The sequence below is a fragment of the Pantherophis guttatus genome, chromosome 12, assembly GCF_059756535.1.
Source record: "Pantherophis guttatus breed Tessera chromosome 12, ASM5975653v1, whole genome shotgun sequence".
Taxonomy (NCBI): Eukaryota; Metazoa; Chordata; class Lepidosauria; order Squamata; family Colubridae; genus Pantherophis; species Pantherophis guttatus.
The window spans coordinates 3,566,083-3,589,584 of NC_142074.1; the positions used below are offsets into that span (position 1 = coordinate 3,566,083).

At 43.4% G+C, this 23,502-nt stretch overlaps 1 protein-coding gene across 6 annotated transcripts in view; it reads right to left on the reverse strand.

Annotated features, from left to right (window-relative positions):
* Window positions 1–471: 471 nt before the first annotated feature.
* EDA (ectodysplasin A) overlaps window positions 472–23,502 on the reverse strand; it is a 66,816-nt gene continuing 43,785 nt past the window's right edge. Inside the window, exons 3-8 of one of the 6 annotated variants that reach the window (XM_087877500.1) lie at window positions 14,582–14,605; window positions 9,021–9,200; window positions 7,790–7,824; window positions 6,835–6,886; window positions 3,625–3,704; window positions 472–1,675 (exon numbers count right to left, since the gene is read on the reverse strand). In XM_087877500.1, the coding sequence (XP_087733626.1) occupies window positions 1,424–1,675; window positions 3,625–3,704; window positions 6,835–6,886; window positions 7,790–7,824; window positions 9,021–9,200; window positions 14,582–14,605 (623 nt within the window). In that variant the 3' untranslated portion in view covers window positions 472–1,423. Of the gene's footprint in view, window positions 1,676–3,582; window positions 3,714–6,834; window positions 6,887–7,789; window positions 7,825–9,020; window positions 9,201–14,581; window positions 14,606–23,502 lie in introns of all 6 variants that reach the window. The other 5 variants (XM_087877498.1, XM_087877499.1, XM_034435123.3 and 2 more) reach the window with 5 other exon arrangements.

The following is a 23,502-nucleotide window of genomic DNA, read 5'->3' on the forward strand; positions in this document are numbered from 1 at the left end:
GTAAAACAAGCTTGCATCCCTAGAAGTGATGGGAGGGGCATTGCTGCAGTCTCCCTTTAAAAATCATGGCTAATCCAGACCCTGCAGATAATACACAAACCTTTTTCAGAAGCATTTCTTCATCTCTGCAAATAAATGAGAACGGGAGAATCAAGACATCTGTGCATAGCACAAGAGTAGAATTTACAGTTAAAACCAGGCACCACACTGGCACTTTTCTGCTTCTCCAATGACTCTTATCAGGATAGCTGTTACTGAGAACAGGTTTGGCTGAAACAAACTGGTGACATTTTTTTTTTCTGTCTCCCTGGCAGAGAGCTGGAAGAAACAAGACTGTATCATCACAACGCTTGCTTTAACCTTCTCCCATCACCTTTCTAAGGGACGGGCAAGCCCTAAATGACCCCCTCTTGCCAGCTGACTTAATAGTTTGCCAGAATTGCTCCGCAAAAAATATAGAGTACTCGGTCATATTGTCTTTGCAATTATAATTCACAGCGTTAAAGTATCCGGTGGGAGCAGCTGCTTTAAAGTTTGGCTGACATTGATCTGTACACAATGTGAAAAAGTTGCTTCCCAGATTCCACCCAAGTCTGAACTCGATCCTGGAGCTGCCTAGTTGTCTTCCCTGAGCCTCTCTTCTCTTACTAGGAAACAGGCTGCTTGCCCACATCTCAGGGCCAATACACTGTGTAAGGCAAGATGGTGTTTTACTGCTCTGACTCAGCTTACTGAGAAAAGAAAATGCCCACATACACTGCTAATCTTGGACTGGAAGAAAAGTATCAAGACTGAATTGGGAAATGCCACATTCCAAACCTATCAAGGTAGAGACAGAGACTACAAAACCAAATCCAGAAATAAACCTTTTTAAAAACCTGTAACGGCACATTAGCTTTTGAAAGTCGAATTCACTATTTTAACTAGATAGTTAATGTGTTTTTGCCAAAGGCAACTTCCAGCTTTATAAATAGTCCCTCATCTATAGCTCCAGTTTCTAAACATGAAATTTATTACTATCAGAATTTGGATGTGTCCTGGCCACATTCTAGGGTCCCTTATAATTTTGGTATGAAAAATTAGAGGGGGGGTGGGACAAAGAATTTTCCTGTTAACATACATCTTCCTAGAGAGCATTCAGTTGTGTGCCTTCCATCATCTGTTGCCATAGTAACTCTTATCAGTGCAAGTTGTAGGAAGGAAGGGACCTTCTCATCACCTGCCTCTGATGTGATATATACAGCTCAGGTGGAGGGTCCCATCCCCAGCAATGCTCCATTTTTAAGCACTGCTCCAATGGAGCCAAGGGAAACCTGGCTTGCTTTCTGTAGTTGCATAAAAAAATAAATATCAGTTCTTTGACTTTTCCCAATCTTTTGAACAGCGATGCCAGGTGGTTTGGGGAAGCCCCCACATCAGGTCCTTAGGAAGAGGGTCCATCCCCTAGCCGAATGGCCCCAAAGAAGGTGGTGTGCTTGCTCATGTTGATGGAGATGTCAGCGTGGACCATTTTCACAGCAATCTTCTGCCGAGCTCTGAGGAGACAAACTCCAGCTGTGTAGCAGGTGTTGAAGTTGGTCTTCCCTGTCTCAATACTCCGAGTGCATTGCAGAAAAGGCTTTTCATCCACCACCACCTCGAAGCTGGCAAAATCTGTGAAGTTTATGTAATACACCTAATTGGAAGCGAACATTGGGGAGAAAAAAGTATCACCAGGAGGAAGAAACCCTACAGGAGATTTATGTAAAAGTGCACCTACAGCAATGCTTGTTATTCAAAATACAGGATAAATTACTCTTTAATGATGGCAGAGAACATGGGCACCTGTCACTGAGCCAAGAGCTGTCTCCGTCTCACACACACAGGATCCCACCGATTCATTTAATGGAACACACAATGATGGTTGAACTGATAATTTAATTATCCTTGAAAGAAATCTAATTTTGTTTACGGATTACTTTCAAAGAAAACATAATGCTTCTGGTGATTTTCCACTTCCATGGTTAGTGGCCTATCAAAGCAGCATTGCTGAAATGCCATCTCTTGAGGAATAAGGCAAGCCACACAAGTAAAAAATGTAACTTTACTGGGAAAGGTTTGGCCTGCGGGGACAGACATCCACATGGGCTCTATTACCTAAATAAATGATTTGTGGAAAGCTATTTTTTAAAAAACCACCCTCATATTCTTCATAGAATGTTCCAATTACAGTTTTATGAGGTCCCCCGGTGAAAACAACCCGATGCCACCTGTGTAAACGATTTCAGGCTGCTGCATTCACAGACAAGCTGCCAGAATGACCCATCAAGCTCGGAGCACTTTTGTCTTGTCTTGCAAGAGCTCTGGTAGCGCAGCAGACTAAAGCACTGTTATTAACATCAGCTGCCTGCAATTACTGCAAGTTCAAGTCTCACCAGGCTCAAAGTTGACTCAGCCTTCCATCCTTTCTAAGGTAGGTAAAATGAGGACCCGGATTGTGGGGGCAATAAGCTGACTTTGTATAAATATACAAAAGTATGAAGGCTATTGCTTAACGCCTTGTAAGCCGCCCTGAGTCTCTGGAGAAGGGCGGCATATAAATCAAATTTAAAAAAAAAATAAATTTAAAAGGGGAACCTTTGACACCTCTCTCTGCCTGCTGACTTGGCCCGTCTTTTGCCAGCGAGTTCCAGATTCCTTATTCACCCCGCCCCACCCCCACCCCAAATTCTGTAGGAAAGTGCAATTCATAATATACAGTAGGACAACAGGTCAACCACAAGAAGGGCAGGGCAGGGCAGGACAGGCAGCTGATGGAAGAGTTTTGTAGACATGCTCCAAGATAAGGCTTGTGCAACTCCCACTGGCTTAGAGGCTGGCATTTGCAAATCGAGGGATGTGCTCTGAATACTTACTTTTCAGAATACTTACAATTTTGTTTTATTTTTAAATTGTATTATTTTTCATTTATTTATGGGAGGTATAATTCTGTTGTAACACTATTTCTCCATTCCTAAGCCCCCCCTCCCCCCAAATGACGTGCAGTGTTTGTGGGTTGGGTTTTATTCCCCTTTAGCACCTATGACACTGAAAAAGTGGTTTTCGGTTTTTTAAATTTAGGAGACATAGAAAAGGACACATTCTTTGAGGTGGTAAGTGAATAAGTACATGGGGCAACCAAGAAATGGAGGGGGGGGGGCTAAGGAGAAGGGGATCTTGGCCATCAAAGAGGACAGTTGGAAAATGCCATACAGGTGGCGACTGCAGGGAGATGCAGGCTTGGAGAAGGGAGGAAGCCGGGGTCAGTGGGACCACTGAGGGGAGGGGACCACTGAGGGGAGGGGCTGTAGGCTCTATCAGAATCCTGTTAGACACCTACAGTCTAGAAAAGGAGAAGTTTGCATTCCTGATCTAGCAAGACAGCTGCTACTTCAGCGATACCACAACGTCCTGAATTTATTTCCTATTGTCTACAAGATCCAAGAGACTTATTAATGCATCCACTTTTGATTGCCTTCCTTGTTCTGCGGCAACACCCTTCTGATGCCACAGATGTTGCATTTTGGATAGAGGAAAAGGAGTTAGGCCTAAGACCGTACTCACTTCTACCTGACTATAGACGAAGTACGTGCCGTCTGCCAGTACCTCCAGCTCGCCACTCCGGGTGTGCAGCTTAAAGACTTTCGGGTTCATTGTTATGCGAGACCAGTCATTAAGAACTCCACCTGAAAGATCTCAGCAAGAGAAAATGGCAGTCACTCAAAAGCCTTCATGAAAAGAAACATAAGAACAGTACAAACTTGATCAAAGCAGAACGTATTACAGAAAAGGTGAAGATGTGCATGGGCTAAGGGCAGCACTGATCCCTTCCACTAATAACCAGCCTCTGTCTTGTAGGGAAGTGTGTCATGGGAAGGAATTGGATCACATCTTTTGGCCCGAGCCTTCCTCTAGAGAAATGCTGAGCCTTTTGCTTGCTTGCTTGCCATTCTCATTCCAAAGAGCAGAAAAATAAAAGTGCTAATGAGGAAGTCCCAGGTTCCTTGAGCAAGAGTCCAGATTCAGAAATGAGTCAGGATTAGGCACCTTTTGGCTAAAAACAGGCCAAGTGACTTCCTGGACTCAAGATCTGGTTGTGAAGCCGTGAGCCTCTCGTGATGCCTGTCATGGCCCAGACTTCGATTCTGAATCTCGAATCTAAGGAAGCTGCTTCAGCTGATCCTGTGGAATGTCAACCTCAGGAGACACCAATCCAAGAATTACATAAGGCTGATCAAGCACAGGCACCACCTGGACAGAGCAGAGGGAGGATATGGATGACTGAAGGCCTCTCAGCCTCTGCACCTGGTGAGGAGAGCAGAGAAGAGACATGTTCCCACCAAGAGAGTAAATCTCTTGATTGATGACAGCTGGCTGCAACCTAATTTAAGAGGCAGCCCTGACCCATCTCCCCTTTGTTGGAAACAACATCTGATCTCTGGCTCTTGCATGACATTCCAGTGAATCCTGCTGGGTAAGAAACCGTGAACCCCTGACCTCTGTGGGAAGCCTCTTAGAATTAGTGTTTTTGTTTGACTGACATCCATGATTCTCTTCCTTCCTAGTATCTTATCTCTTCCCACTTATTACTATAACCATGTTGCTTGTATCTTTCAATTATATTGTTTTTATTTGTTTCCTAGTACGATTTGAGAGCTTATTAGTAACCTTAACTATCACTAATTGGTGTATCTTTTTATTTATTTATTTATTTTTATTGCAAAAGTTTTACCATTACATTTTCACCCTTTCCCCCCCCCCTCAACCCACCCCAAACTTCCCAGCCTCCCTAACCCACCCTAACCCTCCCCTCCCCCCGGACTTCCGCACAATATACTCATATCAGGTAAAAAAAAAATAAAAAAAACCCCTCCTTTATATAAAACTTATATAAAACCTGAACCCCTCCTTCCCACTTATAGTTTTTCATCTTCATTACATTAAAAAATTTCTATCTTAATATAACATTTTCAAATAAAAGCTATTTGATACTTCCTAGTTTGATATTTGTTCTGAACATAATCTATCCACTTTTTCCATTCCCATTCATAAGTCTCTTGTAAACAGTCTTTTAAATATGCTGAAAGTATCTTTTTATTTTTGATTAATGTATTTTATTCTCCTTATGTACAGTGAGAGCATATACACCAAAGACAAATTCCTTGTATGTCCAATTACACTTGGACAATAAAGAATTCTATTCTGTTCTGTTTTCTATTCCATTCTATTCCATTCCATTCTTTACTTTCCAATTCTATCCTATCCTATTCTCTATTCTCTATTCTGATGTGGCTCCTGGAACCCTGGACTGGATTTTGTCAGGCACAAAAAGGACCAGATCCAATCATGAAAGTCCAATTAAATTGATTTGCCGCTAAAAAGCCAGGCATAGGAATCTTTTCAACTAACAGCTGGCACTTGCTTGGAGTTAGAATAGGGTCAATGCAATTCAAGGGGGGGAGGGGTTGGATGTAGTCTGCTTGTGGCTACATAAGGATTCTAGGCTGATCCCTCTTTTAACTCTGCTTCTGCTCCTCCTCCTCCAGATTTGGACTATTCTTCTGCATGCTCCTATTAAAAGCAAACTCTTGAGGCAACTTTCTCTTGTTGTTCTGTTTTGCTGTTATCTCTTCAGCCTTAAAATAAAATTGCTAATCTCCATAGCAACCATCGTTTGACTGTGTGCAATTGAAACCCAAAGCAGGACAATAACAACGTGGGGCTATGGAATTTACTGGGTGGTATCTCTCATGGGGATGTTGTGGAAGAAATAGTGGAGAGACTGATATGAATACTGATTTGAGGAAGATTTATCTTGGAGATAAATCGAAGAAGGAAAATAAGACAACTTGAACTGTACTAAGAAAATACCTTCCAGGTCAAGTGTGTGGGTTGCTGTTGAGTAAACTGAGAAAAATCTGATTGATGCAAGAATTTTGAATACAGATATTTTAGATGGTGACACTTTGTATTTGTTTTTAGTATTGTTTTTTTAATAGTGCTGAGACAGCACTGACAAAAAACCACTAAAAAGAAACACAAAGAGTCACCATGTAAAAAAAGGGAAACTTTCTATGTGAGAAAAGTTGTATTTGTTAGAACGGTTGCCTATTCAACAGTTTATTTTCTCGCTGCAGAATAATTCAGGAAGCTTCAGAACTCCCTTCCTCCACAATGAAGCCCTACAGAACTCAACGGTCTTTCAGGAAGACAGGAAGGAAGGCTCTCTGGATGCTGCAGCGTCAGATGGAGCAGCAGATATTTGAGAAAACTCAGGAGAGCTTCAAAAGTCCACCAGAGAAGAAGGTCTGTCCTAAGAGCTACGGAATTAGAATTTGATTGGAGCGTCCACCAGTGTAGGTTTGACTGCACATCGAGGTTTAATAGTAGACACACGTGTAAAGCAAATATGCACCACCTTTGAGGCAAATGGGACGTGGAAGACACCAAATCAGGGACCAAAGAGGCAACCTGTTCTGAAAAGCTATAGGTGTTGCCACTCGAGGCCTAGAAGATTAAGGAGAAACTACACAGAACACCTGAGATAAAATTCGATTTGACACGGCAATTAGAGGCAAACCTAGAGCGAAGATGATGGTGAAGGTGAAAACAAAATATCTGGATTGATGTGGTAACTAATTTTAATTAGACATAAAAAAAAACAAAGGAGAAAGAAAAAAGATAACCAGATGAGTGATATATGCTGTTGAAAGATTAAAATCAGAAACCTAGGAAATATTGTATTCCTTTCTTTAACAGAAGGTAGGAAAAGGACACTGTGAGTCTTTGTTGTGGCCGAGTGCTTGGCATGCTTACCATTCTTGACTTGGATAGCAGATCCCTGGCCTTGCAGATGAACTACTGCTGGCTGCAAAACAGAAGAGAGCAAATTCAGATTAAAACAAGACAGATTTCCCCAGTATACAGAAATGCCCATAGGCTCATCTTGAACATTTACAATATAGTCCACAAATTATGACCATAATTAGGACTGGAAACCCCGGGCACTGAGTGATCTTTAAGGAAAGATGCCCATGTCACTGTTTCTGGCAGTTGTACTCGTAAAGCCATCTCCCGGGTCATTGAATGGACGAAGTAAAAGAATGCCTCCTGGAGGGTTTCCCCTCCCCTCCATGCAGGGAGGGGAGATCTTCCTTGGCACTGCAGGAATGGGTTTTCCACTTTCAACCTTCCCTGCCAGATTCCCCACTGACTTTTGGGGAAAGTTGGCAGAGAAGATTGCAAATGGCAATCACACAGGATTGTGAAGTGCTTGGCAACTGGTTGTAAATGAGAGTCACTAGTCTTGCGGCTGAAATGTGGACATATGATCACAAGGGAGGGGGGGCACAACTTTTTATAATGGCCAGAAGTGTTTTACAGGCCATAATGCACCTTTCCAAGGCTGTCATAACTTTGAAAGTTTGTTAAATATCTGGTCATAAGCTGAGGACAACCTGGAAGAGACCATGAATTTATGACCTCTTGGAGCTAATGTCCATTTATTTCTATAAATAACTTATTTGGTCATAAATAATTTCCTAAATGCAAGCTGTGAAAAACTGACAGAAATTTGTGAAATTACAGCAAATAAGTCCTTTAGCGGCATAACGTAAGGTTTATCTAATCAGATCATCTAGATTTTATGCAAAGATGAATGGATGGATAAATCTGGTCTGGCTGGAAAATTAGCATTTTTGCATTTAAAAAGGAGGCAAGATTCATTTGTAATCAGGGTACCTGATGTTTTTCCCCCAATGAAGTCACTGACCTGTGAATCCCTAGGTCCTGCTCTTTCTGCTGTGCCTGCAAAATAGTTTTTATATTGAGAGTCATATATGAGCAAACTTTTTAAAAAGCATCAAAATCCCATGCTTTTAGGATTTCATTGGTCTGAGTATCTGCACTATATCTCGTAGGATACCTACATCTGCAAAGACGCCTTCCATACTGTGACATTGTATTTTACTCTTCTGCAGCCAAAAAAATCCATTAGCGTCTTGTCGCTCTTATATAATTGCATCCCTCTCCCAACCCTAGCATAGAACATTTACTTCACTATTGCTCTATTCTCCTCCCCCCTTTATTCATTCCCATTTATTAAAACATCACCCTATATCCAATAAGGCATAATTCTGAAAATTCCTGAATAGCTAGTACTTTTTTTGATTATATTATCAATATTATTTGGTTTCACAATTTATACTCAATATTCTTAAATGAGTATTTTGTGTATTTGTAGACCTTTTAAACAGGTTAGGAATGGTGTCTCGTTTTGAAATTTTACCTTCTGGGGAGGGAAAGTGGAGAGAGATCCACCACAGGCAGCTTCAGTATAATCTCAGAAATAGTTTGTGGCCATTCATCCAATGAAAGATGTGCTTTTTTGTAATGTGTAAAGTGACATAACAAGAGCTGTTGTTAGCAGTGGTTAGAATGCAATATTGCAGGCTGACTCTGCCCGGAGTTCAATCCTGACCAGCTCAAGGTTGACTGAGCCTTCCATCCTTCCAAGGTGGGTGAAATGAAGATCCAAATTGTTGGGGGCAAGATGCGGACTCTGTAAACTGCTTAGAGAGGCCTGTAAAGCACCCCAAAGCAGTATATAAGTCTAAGTGCTATTGCTATAACTCAGACTTGCTGCAGCATTAATGATGAATTCACTGATCCCTGTTGCATTAAGAGAGAGGACTGGCTGCAAGTCTGCACAGAAAAGACAACGAGGAGCAAGAGGTGATTCAGGTAGGTCCTAGGAAAATTCCTTTGCTCATCTGTGACATTCTTCATGGGTTCATGATCTCTTCATGGAGATCAAATATGTAGTTTGGACAATCCTCTATTTTGTGCTCTTTGGGATCGGCCAGATTCCAGGCATCTTCTGAGGTGACAGTTTCTCCAATTCCTATATCTGCCTACAAATCCCCATAGGTTGACAAGCATTATATAGTAGGGTGACAGTTTTAATCTTTCTTGCATGTATGTTTGCTCTCCTAAGCACTTACCGGTAGGGCCTTGCAACCCAGGGGGTCCCTGGGGGCCTGGAGGTCCCGGAGGTCCTGGAGGTCCCATCACTGTGGTACCTGGAATACCAGGGATACCTGGGATTCCCGGGGGGCCTTGGGGCCCAGGTGGTCCAGGAGGGCCTTGGGGCCCAACAGGTCCTGGAGGGCCAGCTTTTTTGCCTGTTGAAAATACAGGGTTATGTTTTCATTTGTATAAACATGGCTGCTAAGCTATATGGGCAGATTCTATTGCTTCCTGGGTTGGTTAACAGGACTGACACCATTACTTCCTCCATACAACTCATCCATATACAGTTCTTTGAAAGTAACGGGAAGCGAGCCCACTGACTGGGCAGACAGGCATTTGCAGGGGGCCAACAGAAGGAAGAAAGAATGATGAAGAGAACAGAATGAACAGAGAAAGACAAGAAGTGTCCGAGTCCACCGGACAGCTGCTGACCACAATGAATATATCCTGAGAGTTGTCGATTGATATTGACTGTTTCCTATTGAGTAAGCAGAGACTGTAAGAGGAATATAAACAACCAGGGAAAGAATTCACAGTGATTAGTGTACTTCATTGTGAGAGTTCATGAAGAATTCCTGAGAGCCAGAGGCAATAATAAGAGAAAGGAAAGTCTTGTGTGGTAACAAAGCGAAGTGTACAGGTCCCTGCACTTGTTTCCTGCAATGCTTGTGGAGTTTTTGCATTCCTGCCTGAGAGAAATCTGGTCTATATTTGCAAGTTTATGGCTGTCTTCAAAAAGAAGGGGAGAAAAGGCTTGGAACAATTGATTGCCCAACTCCTGGATGGGTAGGGGCTATGGACTGATCCTGTGTGTCTTGGAGACTATCATAGCAGCTCCCCCCACCCTGCAACTGAGTGCTAGGAGGCAAGTGTGACTTGAGGAAGAGGTTCTGCTGGGAGCCCTGGGCGTATGGGGCAGTGGTGAAATGCTACCGGTTCGCACCAGTTCAGGCGAACTGGTAGCGGCGGCAGCACATGGTTCGGTGAACCGGTAGCAGTGGCAGCGCAAGCCTCCACCCACCCGCCCGGATGTTGTCACTTCCTGGTTTCAACCAGGAAGTGACCTGTTTTTGACCTTCTGCGCATGTGCAGAAGATTTTGCACATGCGCAGAGGGTTCAAAATCGCACTTGATGTGCACACGAACCAGTAGGGAAGGTAAACAGATTTCACCCCTGGTATGGGGGTAGAGTGAGTGGTGGGATGAATGAATGCCTTGGCCTGGGAGGAGGAAGCAAAGATGAGGTGGGCTCTAGGGCAGGAGGAGGGAGCAGGCTGGCCCCCGGGAGAGTGATGGGCAGGGAGGGGAAATAATGGGATCCTGAAGGCAGTCCAGACTTGGGGACTTTGGGCTCGCTGGCTGAGAGCCACCCTGGCTAACTATTGCTGTTCAATACGACAGTCTGGACAATAAAAATGACCTTGTCCACAATTTGATCCGTGTTACTGAAACCTGGGTGGGCCTGGAGTGGGTTGTTCCCCTCTTGGAAAGTGCCACCTAAGGCTTTGGGGTGCCATTGTTGTCATCCCCAAGTTTTAGAGGGTTTCAAGGGGCTTAGCTCTGCAGATCACTGCATGTGAGTATCTTTGGTTGGAATTGGCTTTATGCAGTGGTGGGTTGCTCCCGGTTCGGTCCAGTTCTATAGAACCGGTAGTAAAACCGAGCCACAACATCATCATGGGTGATCTGTGCATCCGCTCCCATTGTGAACCGGTAGTAAAGGTAAGCGGAACCCACTCCTGGCTTTAAGGACTTGGCGCTGTAGTTAGGAGCTTGTGAATGTATAAGTATAAGTATAATTTTATTTCTATACCGCCCTTCTCCCGAAGGACTCAGGGCGGTGTACAGCCTATTTAAAAACACAAGACAAACATCAATTAAAAATTTAAAATTATTAAATAAATTCGGCTCAATTTAAAACCCCAGAAATTTAAAATACCCCAATTTAAAATTATTATGTTGATAGCCCGGCCTGGTGGAACAACAGGGTCTTCAGTGCACAGCGAAATACCCGGAGGTCAGAGACCCCATCTTCTCTTCCTAAAGTGAACCATTCTGATTTCTCTTAATCTCTACTTGCTCCAGTTATCTGAATGACTAGCTTGAAATCATAGGGTGGAATTATTATTAGTTCTTTAGAGTCAGTCTCGACTCCTGGCCGGTGCTTGAACAAATCCCTGCAAGATTTCTTAGCAAGATTTCAAAAGCTGCTTGCCATTGCCTGCTCCCTAGGGCTGAGATGGTATACCTGCCCAGGTTCTTCCTGCCTAGACGGCTTCCTGCCCAAGGCTGCCTTCAGGTTTCTAACCTGGTGTCTTAACCACTACATCAAATTAGCTCTCCGAGGGTGGAATTAGCTCATCCTGTAATTTGGAAATTTTATTTCTACTCATGTGATCTAAAATGGTGTTTATGTTTTTTGAAACTGCGCTTCACAACTGATATTTATATTCAGCTTCAACCTTTTTACAAGTAGTAGCTAAATCAGTACACACACACCCATCCAGGCCTATAACTCTATTCCTGTAATCTACCAAGATTGTCTCGAATGTTGCTTGAATTTTGCTGGTAGCCAGTCAGCTTCTGGGCCCAAATCAAAACCTCTATAAAGTCCTAAATCAGTGTTTCTCAACCTTGGTAGCTTGAAGATGGGTGGACTTCAACTCCCAGAATCCCCCAGCCGCTGGCTGGGGGATTCTGGGCTTTGAAGTCCACCCATCTTCAAGCTTCCAAGGTTGAGAAACACTGCCCTAAATGATGCTTGCTGAGCAGCAGTTTGACTGACATGAGACCTGACTGGCATTTGGGCTATTCCATTCTCTGGACCAGCCTGTGCAGGAGGGGGCAGAAAAGGTCCTGGAATGGTGGATCCCCGTCATAGGTCAGGCAAGACTGCCAGTCTTCTGCTTGGCAGGTTCAGTCAAGGTGGGCATGAATGTCTTTTTCACACCCAGAGACAGGCTGCGGAGCCCCTCCCCAGGGTGCACTCGCCTCCATCACTCTGGCAGGTGGCCCAGGGGGACCACATATCATCATGAGAGCTATTTTTATTTCTGCTCTTAACTCCTATGCCCCAGGAACAATGTGTGGATCGGGAAGCCTCGCTTCCTTGGGCTTATCTGATTGGATGACATCATGATGTTATTTTTATTTCCACTCGTGTCAAGGCCATTCCCAGGCGGTGCAATGCTGTCTTACTATAAAGAGTGCATAGTTTTGCAGCCGCAAACTTGTTTTTTATTTATTTTTCTTAAAAAATAAATTAATTTAGAGTATAAAATACAAAAATGCAAAAGAAAATAGTAGAAACGGGAGAGAAAAGGGAAGAGAAAAGTGTAGGAAAAGGGGGGGAAAGAAAGAAAAGGCATTGATTTCTGACTCCTTGTGGTGCAGTACAATAAGATAACAGCATCAAATCTCAACTTTTTACTTTTACATAATAGTATAAACTAGCCATTTCTATAACAACAAACCTATAAAAATTGATAAAACAAAAAAAATATATCAAAATTTCATTTTTTTCCCACCTTGAGCACAAAATCCAGAAGCAATTTCCAAATAAAAACAAAAGTAATTGTGGTTTTTTTCTTTTTCTTTGATCAAAGCATTCAATTTAGCCACCTCTACTAACTCTATCGATTTTTACAGCCATTCTTCCATTTTTTTTTAAATTTAATTTTAATTTGATTTATATGCCGCCCTTCTCTGGAGACTCAGGGCGGCTTACAATGCATTAAGCAATAGCCTTCATACTTTTGTATATTTATACAAAGTCAGCTTATTGCCCCCACAAACTGGGTCCTCATTTTACCTACCTTAGAAAGGATGGAAGGCTGAGTCAACCTTGAGCCTGGTGAGATTCAAACTTACAGTAATTGCAGGCAGCTGGTGTTAATCACAATGATTTTAGTCTGCTGAGCCACCAGGTCCCCCATTGTGGGGATCGAAGTGTCCTTCCATTTTTGGGCATAAAGTAATCTGGCTGCCATCAACATATAAAGCATCAAAGTTCCAGGTCTTTTTCCATCAAACCCAAATAAAAAGTTTGTTCACTTTTAGAAACTTCTGTATTAAGGATGTGAATCCTGCTCTGATGCTTCTTTGCTTTCTCACATGTCCATCATAAGTGATAAAAAGTCCCTTCTTTACACTGGCATTTCCAACATTCCTTTGAAATACCTTTACACACTCTTGACAGCTTATCTGGTGTTAAATACCAATAAAAATCAAATTTGCTTTTTTAAAAAAACCCATGAGCGGCGGAAGATTCTCCATGCAAAGCATACGGAAGTCGCCCTCTTTTCAGGATCAACGGTTGAGCCTCTTCAGGCCTGGCTGGCTTCTGGCCAAGCCTTTGTCCAGAGACTGCCTGTCGGCTGTCCTGCCTTTGGTCTGAAGTGAATCTCGAACTTCACGAAACCTTATGTACATGTATTATAAAATTCCTCTGGTTCATATCATCCTAGACTTCATAGGATGAAATGTATACCTAAGCCAGATCTCCCTCCCACTCCCCCCCAAAATAAAAACAACCCAAGGGTAAGACATGCTCCAGCTGCTTTTGCTAATCCTTCCCAGGGGCCTTCTGCTGCTAAATTAGCTGCTACTTCAGGTCTAACACAATTACACGGAATCCAGAGTGGCACGTGCAGGCAAGTTCTGGCTCGTGGACACCCAGGTTCCCATCCAAGTGAGGTGCCTGCTTAAAAAACTAGCCAACACCTTCTCTGCTGCTGTGCAATCCAGCACGAAGCAGCCACCCGCACCGCGTTTCTGCAAGCCCCTGGAGATCCTGCCCTCGCCTCAAGCTTTTCCTGGGAAAAAGGGGCAGAGCTCATTGCCCATCCCTACCCAGACCTTCAGATGCCGCCTAGCAGGAGGGGTGACAAACCCTTCAGGATTAGCAAACCATCGCCAGAGAGGCCAGTATTGGAAAGCTACAGTAACAGAACTTTCTAAGTCTGAATGTGCTCGACCCTTCTCTCTCTTTAACTAGGGAGGGTCTTGGTCTGAGACGCTTCCTTGCATTACATTTTTGTCCAGGGCCTTTTATCTAACCACTGCCTTGGTAGCAGCTCTCCTTCCCTCTCCTTCCAGACCATTTCTTCTGCCTGGAGCAGCCATGGGTGGGAAAGTCAACGGGACACTGTGGACATGATATAGGATGGCTTCTGCAATCCGCTGCTGCTCCCGTGTACAGGGCGGAGGGAACGGCCTGGAAGGACAGCTGGTATCCTACATAACGTCCATGGGGCGCATACTCTGTGCCAGCTCCTCTCCTCTCCACGTTCTCAGACCCAACCCTGTTAGCCTTTTGCAAACCTTTAGAGACCTGGATGTTCCCCAGAAAGGAATGTCAGTTCTACTAGTTAATGTTGCTTTGTTCCAAGCCGAATGTCTTGCAACATGATTTAGGCCGCCATTTAAATCAGATAAACACAAATAGTGGGATTTTGGATAGATGATGAAAATGCTGATAGGCCTCATCATACTGTGTTTATGTGTGTGCGTAAAAATAGAAAAACAAGCTTACCTTTCTTCTTTTTAGGACTTGCACCTACAAAAGAAAAAATATATGTGCATATATAATTCTGTTGTTTGAAACCACGTCCCATATCTATTAACATCTGATGAATAAAGAGTAAAAATCCAATATTCCATCCCTGCCCAATGCATTCAGTCTATAAACAAGAAGAACTAAAGAAACTAAAGTATAAATACTTTTATAATCATATTTTGCAGTTTACTGTAGTCCTCAACCTCCTGCCAGAGCAAGAATCACTCCCGGAGGTGATGGAGCCCCGGTGAGTCCAGGAGGCAACTACCCTTCAGTTCACGGCATCCACACGGAGCTTCATGGATGACTCAGTGAAAGCCTCCCCTTGCCAGCCATCTTTCTCTCTACCAGGTTCTCCCTCTCATTCTACTCTCCTGAAACTTCCTACGGAAGGAGAGTCAGTGTTGGATCTTGAATGATGATGGATTGAAGAGCAGGACAGAAAGAAGTGGGAAAATAGCTCCGTCTTCTGCAAGACAATTCAGCCACCTTAAAGCAACGTTAACGCAGCTGATGGCTGTGAATTAGGTGCAGGCGGAGGCCCCATTTCGGTTCTAAAAGGAACTAGCTAAAAGTGAAAAGGCTAGTTTTCTGCAGAAAGGTTTAAACTCTGTGCAAATGTACTAGAATGAACAAAGCAAGATTTTAGGAAGATGAGAAAATTGGAACAAGAGCACATGAGAGGAGATAGATGGCACAGGCCTGCCTCTCACCCAGTCCAGATCTTTCTGGCCTCTCTGCTCATGGTCCCTTGCTCTGGAACAGGGGTCCCCAACCACCAATGTGTTGTGCCTGAGCCTGGCTATCGACAGATGAGAGTGAGGGAGAGGAGTTGGCAAGGCCTCCCTCTCCAGGACCCTCCTCTCTGGCAATGCCTCTGGAGGACACTGAAGGCCAAAAGATAGGCTCAGAGTGAAGCACGTCCCCACAGCCACAGCTGGACAGCGACAAAGGAGATAAGTACTGGCTGGATCCTCGGCAGTGGCGCAGGGAGAAGCGTGCGCAGCAGAGGGGAAGGCGTGCCAGAGATTAGCTGAGTCACTGGACCACACCCCACAGGGTATAAATGTGGGTGTGGTGGCTGGTTCAGTTTGTGACGAGCAAAAACTGGAAATACTCCATGATCTCTGCGTTACTGGACTTTGCCTGCTTTATCGGACTGCATTTGGACTAATCCTTGTATTATTGACACTCTGCCTGTTTTATCGGAATGCTGCAGTCTAATCTTTGTTTTGTGTGAGTAAAGTCTGAATTGGCAGCTAGCCACTGGGTTGCTGCCAGCTTTATCTTCAAAGATTTTGTTGTGTGGCTTATTAACTCCAGGCCATCTGTGGGGGTGCGTGTGTGGGACGGGGACAGAACAAAATCGGCAGCCCAGTGTCTGGCCATAGCCCGTTCGGAACTGGGCCGTGGTAGTGGTGGGGGAGCACGCACATGCACAAGGCTGCATTTGTGAAAGCGGTGCACATGCATGCATGAAACCGTCCCCTCCCCCCTCCCCGCCACCTCCACCAGTCAGCCGAACTGGAAAGGTTGGAGATTGCTGCTCTGGGACACACAGAGCCTGATCTGGATATCAAGAGCTGCCCTTCTTTTGGGGGAATGAAGTAAATATCCTCACCACCTGCCATCCAATCCTAGAAGAAGACTCCTTGATTTATGATTCTTGTAGCAGCCGTTCGAACTTACTACAGTACTGAAAAAAGTGACTTTTCAGTGGTCTTTGCAGCATCCCCATGATCATGTGATCAATTCAGGTGCTTGGCAACCAAAGTATATATATATGAGGGTTGCAGCATCCTGGGGTCACATGATCACCAGCCAGCTTCTGGCAAGCAAAGTCAATGGGAGAAGCTGAGTCGGTTAATGACTGCCTGATTCGTTTCAAAATTGCAGTGATTTGCTTAACAATCGTGGTAAAAAGGTTATAAAATCAGACCTAACTCACTTAACAACCACTTTGTTTAGCAGTGGAAATTCTGGTCCAATTGTGGTCATAAGTCAAGGACTCCCTGTATTTGGTTGTAGATCTATTCCACCTCAACCGGCTTTTGAATCTGTGCAGCCCTGAGCAGAACCTTCTCTTTGCGTGTACAAATGAGTGTGCATGTGTACAAAATCACGGCCACGTGGTGCTGCATCCAGAAGAGACTCTGCCATGGTCTCCATTGGAGAGAACTTCGGTCCCGAGCGCCCCCCTGGGAAGAACCACCCAGGAGAGAGTCTTTCCACCATCCGAGCTCACGAAAGCCCCAGCTTTTTAGCCATGTGTTTGGAAATAAACAGGGCTTGCATCCACCATGGACTTCTCTCAGCAGGCGAGGCCTCTGATATGGTTTTGTTGCCAAGGTTGACCCAATCCAAGCCAGAAGCTGGACAAGATGCTGGGGAGGGATCATCCCTGAGAAACGGCAACAACTGTGGTCTGTTCCAGACTACCTGTACAACATCATGTAGGTCATATTGCAAAACCTTCTTTGCGGTTGCCTGGAAGAGCACAGAGCAAAACCTTTTAATGTAAGAAATGGCTTCTAATGTGCAATTTGGAGCCATGTGTGACCGCCCTCAGAGGACCTATGAAATGTTTCCTTCGGCATCAGCAGCTCCCACATTCCCAAGAGTGCACAAATGATTTGCAACCAAGGATATTCACAACTAAATTAATATGGGAACAGATGGGGGGAATTCTCCACGAAAAGACCTCTGGACTTTTCGTCGGGCCCTTAAAACTTATTTTTTTCAGTTAGCCGGACTGTCCTGATTTTATGGTGGGTTTTTAAAATTTGATATTGGTTTTAATTGAAATGTTTTAAATTATGGGCCAAACTTTATTTAATTATTTTAAATCTATTTTAACTTTTGTGTACAAATGTTTTACTTTGGCTGTTTGAGTCCGAAAGGAGAAGGGCGGTATAGAAATCTGAATAAATAAATAAATAAATAAATAAAAATCAAACTGGACAGTTTTGAATATTGCTATGTAGGAGTTATTCAGAGGGTGATATTTTGCAGGTAGTCCTCAACTTTACAAGTTTATTTAGTGACTGTTTGTAGTTACAGCGACACTGAAAAAAGTGATTGGGAGGGGGGGGAAGGCAGCGTAAATTTTCTCTCCCAGTTTTGGGGTGTTAGGGATTTAATCACATGCAACCCCTGCTTCACTGTCCCTCTGTGTCTCTTAAACCCCAAGGTTCAAGCTCTTTTTTTGATGCACGTAGATTTATACATATAAGAGAATCTTGAAGAAGATTGCATAATTAGCCCTATTCTGTTCTGTTGTTTTTCCTGCAGTGTTTGTTCCAAGTGTATTTGGTAAGGGGAAAATATTAAAACATTCAAATTCACATACTGGGCAACTTCCCAGAATATTTTTGTTTTCTGACTGCAATGTCAGGTTTTGGCCCGAGGATGGAAAGAGGTCATTTTGCTCAGAGCACCCAAGACATGGCTGTCCACCTACTATTTAAATATCTCTAGCAAAGGAAAGCCAGTGGATTGTATAAGTGTGTGTGTGTGTGTGTGTGTGTGTGTGTGTGTGTGTGAGAGAGAGAGAGAGAGAGAGAGAGAGAGAGAGAGAGAGAGAGAGAGAGAGAGAGAGAGAGAGAGAGAGAAAGAGAGGGGGGGAAAGGGAGAGAGAGAAGCAGAGGTATAAGGATCACAAAAGGCTGCAAAGAAAAAATATCTGCTGGGAACTCTGCGTAGGCATCAGGAAGGGCATCCGGCCAGTAAATACTCAGCTCCATCTAGTCACTCTGACTCTACCCTGAATAGGGCCTGCAGGGTCGCAAAAAGGGAGGTTTTCTGCGGTCAAGTTGAAAGCCCCTTCAAGCTTCGCCTTTTGGTTCCCATTCCTGTTCTTTGGTCCTCACAATCAAGAGAAAAAGGGGCTACAATTGGTCTGCCTGCAGGCCCTTCTTTTTTTGGGAGGGGGGCTTCCCCACCCAATTCAGAGCAACTTTTTTTTAAGGGACAAGTGAAATATTTATTTGTTTATATCCCACCTTTATTATTTTTATATATAATTCAAGGTGGCGGATATACTCCTTAGATCCACTTCTAGGAATCAAAATAAACAGATAGGGCCTGTTGTAAAAATGTGGCCCTTTCCAATGGAATAAAATAATGGAACAAAAAAAGACAACCCTGCAAAAAATATGAAGAAATATCAGAGAAAAGAAGGATGCAGACAATTATAAAATTACCTAAGCATTTAACCAATTTGTCTGAACATGCCTGAAGAAAAATAGAATATCCTGGTGAAAGAATAGGATTGTGCAATCCCAGGTAGTTTGTTGACTAGGAAGCAAGGCATCGAGATTAAGTTCCCAACAGAAAGCAGAAGTGGGAGAGATTCACCACACTTTAGTGTCTCCAAGGTTGCAAAATCTTCAGTTGGTAGGGTTGCTTTCACAGGCTTCGGCTGGTCAGTGGGGACTTATGATTACTTCAAAGGCTCTTAATAATTGTGGGGTCAGGTGAGGGTGGCTGATTTAGAGAAGCCCATCTCTGAATGAAAATGAGTAGAATGAAAATCTACTGAGTTGGAATAGAGAAGTCAGGGGGCAGCCATATCTGCCGTTGGCATCTGAACAACGTAAGAGTTGACCACCTCTGAAGATGAGAGGAGGAGGAGGTGGGCACCATGATTTAGGAGCGTCTGACAGTCTCCTCCGAGGTGTGTCTTAAGGACAACAGCCATGAGGAGAAGGGATCTGGAAAGAAAACACATTTGATATGTTTAGCTCAAAGTATCTGAAGAACTGCCATTTTGCAGAATTGTTTAGAGTTATTCCAGGGAACTAAACAAGAAATGATGGGCTTACATTTCAAGGACATCAGCTTATTGTGAACTCCAAGAAACATTTCTTACCATGAAGAGCTACTGAACAGTGGAACAAACTTTACGGTGTGTGTGTTAGAGGTTCTGAAGCTGTGGAGAGAGTTTTGGCCCAGTGATCTACAAGGCCTTGTTCATTCTGTGGAGCTGCAGTAGAACCTCCCCAGGTAATCATAATAATGGAACAGCTTTATGAAGGGGAAGCTGCTCTCCCTACCAGGAGGTTAAGTTATTCAGAGCTGTACATCCCAGGAAAAGCTTTAAAAATCCTACTTTTAAAGAGTGACTCAAAAGAGATAAAATTATGTTCGCCCCTGAATATCACCTATGTTATTGCATCATTCACCTGGTAGCGAACTCCTATCTGGTGGGATTGTTTTGTCATCAGCAGTGACACGGCCCTCCTCAACTGCACGGCTGCCACTCTGTTCTGCACATTGCTGTCCAGATAGAAGCGCAGCCCATCTAGAGCACATTACAGTAATGCTGCTCCCAGCTCACAGGGGACAGCAGCTGACTGACCCTACGCAAGAAAAGTTGTGGCTGGTGAAGGCCTTCCTAAAAAGGGAGATTACTCGAGTCCCAGTGATCACGATGACAAGAGAGCTCCCTGCGAACTGCATTCCTTCCGAAGCAGCCCAACCCTCTTTCAGAACAGACAGACACGATGATGCCTCTATTTGGGAAGCATCCACCCACAAGCTTCCATCTTGTCAGATTTAGCCTCTGTTTATTGGCTCCCACCCAGCCCATTCCTGAATTTTGGCATTGATTCATGACACGCACAGTCTCACCTGGTTGAGACGTTATGAAGAAACATAGCTATTCTCAACAGAATGATGGCACCCCTCCCCAAACTCTTCATGGCTGTCTCCAACAGCTCCGTACAGAACTTAAGGAGCCCTGAAGACATGGTACTGCGTTACGGCCATTTTTGTGCCTGAAGTCCATCAGTTGCTCAGGCCTCCCCATGAAATTATTCCTTCTACCAGGAATAGAAGCATCCCAGAACATGATCTCCAACCCCATCTGTGGGGATGATTCAGGAGTCAGTGGTATCAAAGGCTACAGAGAGATCCAGCAGAACCAAAGATTTTCATCAATGGCCAAAACCTGATTCATTTTCCAAGCTGGCCCTGAACTCTGAGGGAAAGCAGTTAAGTTTCCTCCTGCAAACACCTGGGGCTCTCCGAGACAATCCTCCCCAAAGGAAACTCTCCCCATCAGATTGTTTTGCTTCTAAATCTTCTCTGAGCACTAGGAGATTTTTTTTTCAGGAACGTTGCTTCTGCGTACTAAGAGAGGAATCCAGCTGTCATTCCAGAAATTGGTGTTTTTTTTTTCTCAAAAGGGCTGTTTGTGCATATCAGCTGCAGTCAGAACCATGGCAGTGCAGCTGCTGGTGTGATGCGTAACGGCTGAGTGTGTCTAGGTCTATGTACAGCAGGTTGAAGCCTTGGGTCTCTTCTTTCTTCACCTCTCGACTAACAAAAATTGAAGTAAAAAGCGGCTGACAGAAATACTACTCCTCTGAGCAAGCACTAAAAACTTCTAGGAGCCAAAAATGGACAGAATTCATTTTAGAGACAGGGATAGACAGAAAGACAGACAGGATGGATAAAAATCAATGGTTTTTTTTTTTTAAAAAAGATTTTGTTTCTTTAAATCGGATGTTTTTATTTAAATCGGATGTTTTTGATTTTTATCAAATTTATTTTAATAAAATGCTTTTGGAGTAAAAATCTACTTAAAGATTATTTTCTATTTAAGATACATTAATAATTTAGTCTTTTCAGCATGAAATGTAGCATGAGGCTGCATATTCTGCAGTATTGGGACTGTCGGTGAGTCAACAGCAGGTCAGAGGAGGAGTCGCTGCGGAGCAGAGATGACAGTTACTCTTTAAAAAGTATGATTTAAATTGAGTTGATTTAAATCAAGCCTTTTTACTAGTGATTTAAATCATGATTTAAATTGTGATTTAAATCGACTTGATTTAAATCAAATCCACCCTGCAGATAGATGAAAAAGAGGGGGTTGGGGAAAGGCCATAACATTAGATGCGTTCCGGTTCTGTTTGCTTGCGATGGATCCTAGATCATGGCATTTCTTTTAAAAAAAAGCTTTTAAAAAAGATTATGAATATGAGGGGTACGTAATTCCTGCTCCATTTTAAGGAAGTCATTTCTTTGGGTTTTTACACTAATGCACTGTTACCAAGAAATGACACAGAAACATTTGTTAAGACTTTAAGAAATAATACAAGAAAATCACTGGTTTTGGATTAGAGTGATAAAATATTTCAAAATTACTAATATTTTGCCCACAATTAGCATCAAATGCCTGAGGTCTCTCCATTGGCCCTTCTCCAATCCTCTTCTACAATGTTTCTCAACTTTGGCAACTCTATGATGTGTGGACTTCAACTCCCAGAATCCCCCAGCCAGCCATGCTCGCTGGGGGATTCTGGGAGTTGAAATCTAAACATCACAGAATTGCCGAAGTTGAGAAACACTGCAGTCTAGTACAATGTCTAGAGGCCTACTCTCCATAATTTTCAGTGATAATGAAAAGGACTTCCAGATAGTATGTGCAAGCTTGTCAAAGCTCTTAGATGTTAAGCTAGACCCCATTGTTTGCCTCCCTCTTCAAACTGCCCCCTCCCCAATGATCATGGTTTTGGTCACTCTTTGGCAACAGAAAGAGACTATTAACACCCCATTTCTCTTTTCATAGGACCTGCCTAAATGGGATAGGATCGTTCGTTCATTCTTTCATTCATTCATTCATTCATTTTATAAGACCACTCAACTCAAGTACATGACTCTGGGTTACTCACCACATATTTAAGTTCAAACTAAGTCCAGTTCACACAAACACACTCTGCACACTCAAACCTGCTCAGAAGAAACGAGCAGAACTACCTATCGTTAAAATGTGACATTCCACAACACTCTTAAATTTTGTTCTAAATAATTATTTATTGGGTTATGGGAGAAGGAGGGCATGGCGTGTTTATCAACAGCAATAAAACAGACATGGGAGTCTGAAAGCAGCTTCTAGACCAGGGGTCTCCAACCTTGGCAACTTTAAGACTTGTGGACTTCAACTCCCAGAATTCCTCAGCCAGCAAAGCTGGTCTAGACTAAGCCAATTTATTGGAGCATCAACTGTCAAGAGCAGCTGTGTATATCTTATAATGGGATAGGGTGCTGAAAAGTGCTACAACACCCGGCATCTATTTTGATGGGTCAATGTGGGACATACTGACGCTAAATTCCAATGCCACTTTGGAAATTCCAGGTAATTTATAGCAAACAATTTTAAATTATATTTCCAGCTTAACCTTGATCCAGCCACATATTAGATGCCTTATTGCTCTTTATCAAATATAATTCAAATATGGTGCTGTATTTTCTTCTAAGCTTGTTTTAGCAGAAGTTACTGTGCCAAGATAACCTACAGAAATTCATAATACTGCAGGAATGAAGACTGATCAGCTGAATAAACTTTTCCCTGCCCTTGGGTAGGAAGATCCATTTCCTACTGCAGAAGGCTGATGTCAACCTTCCCAGGTAGACCAGGCAGGAAACACTACCAGGTGAACTCCTTCTACTTTACTGTAAGGCTACATTAACAGAATCTGGCAAGTCTGATAGTATAAATCTCCTGCAAACTTTTTACAGCCTGAGAATTTAGGGTTCCTTTCCAAGTTTCTTTCTCTTCCCCTTATGCAGCTGCAGGCTTTGCCCCCTCTTACCTGATCATTCCCATCTCTCCCCCACTCCAAATCTCCCAAGGTCATTCATGCCATGACAGGTGAGGACAGGTGCATCTTTCTGAACCCTCAGGATGGAGGACCAGAAATGCAGGAAGCATAGGGTTAAAACTCATTGCTCCCCAACAACTTTGCACTCGGAATTCCAGATTTTGTCTCCAAGCAGCCACTTACAGGGAGAGTTCCAGGGCAGAACTCAGCTGAAATGCTGAACTAATTCAGGATCTTCCAGCAATTGTATCTCATTGATTTGAATAAGATTATGGCTCTTTTATTGTCCTA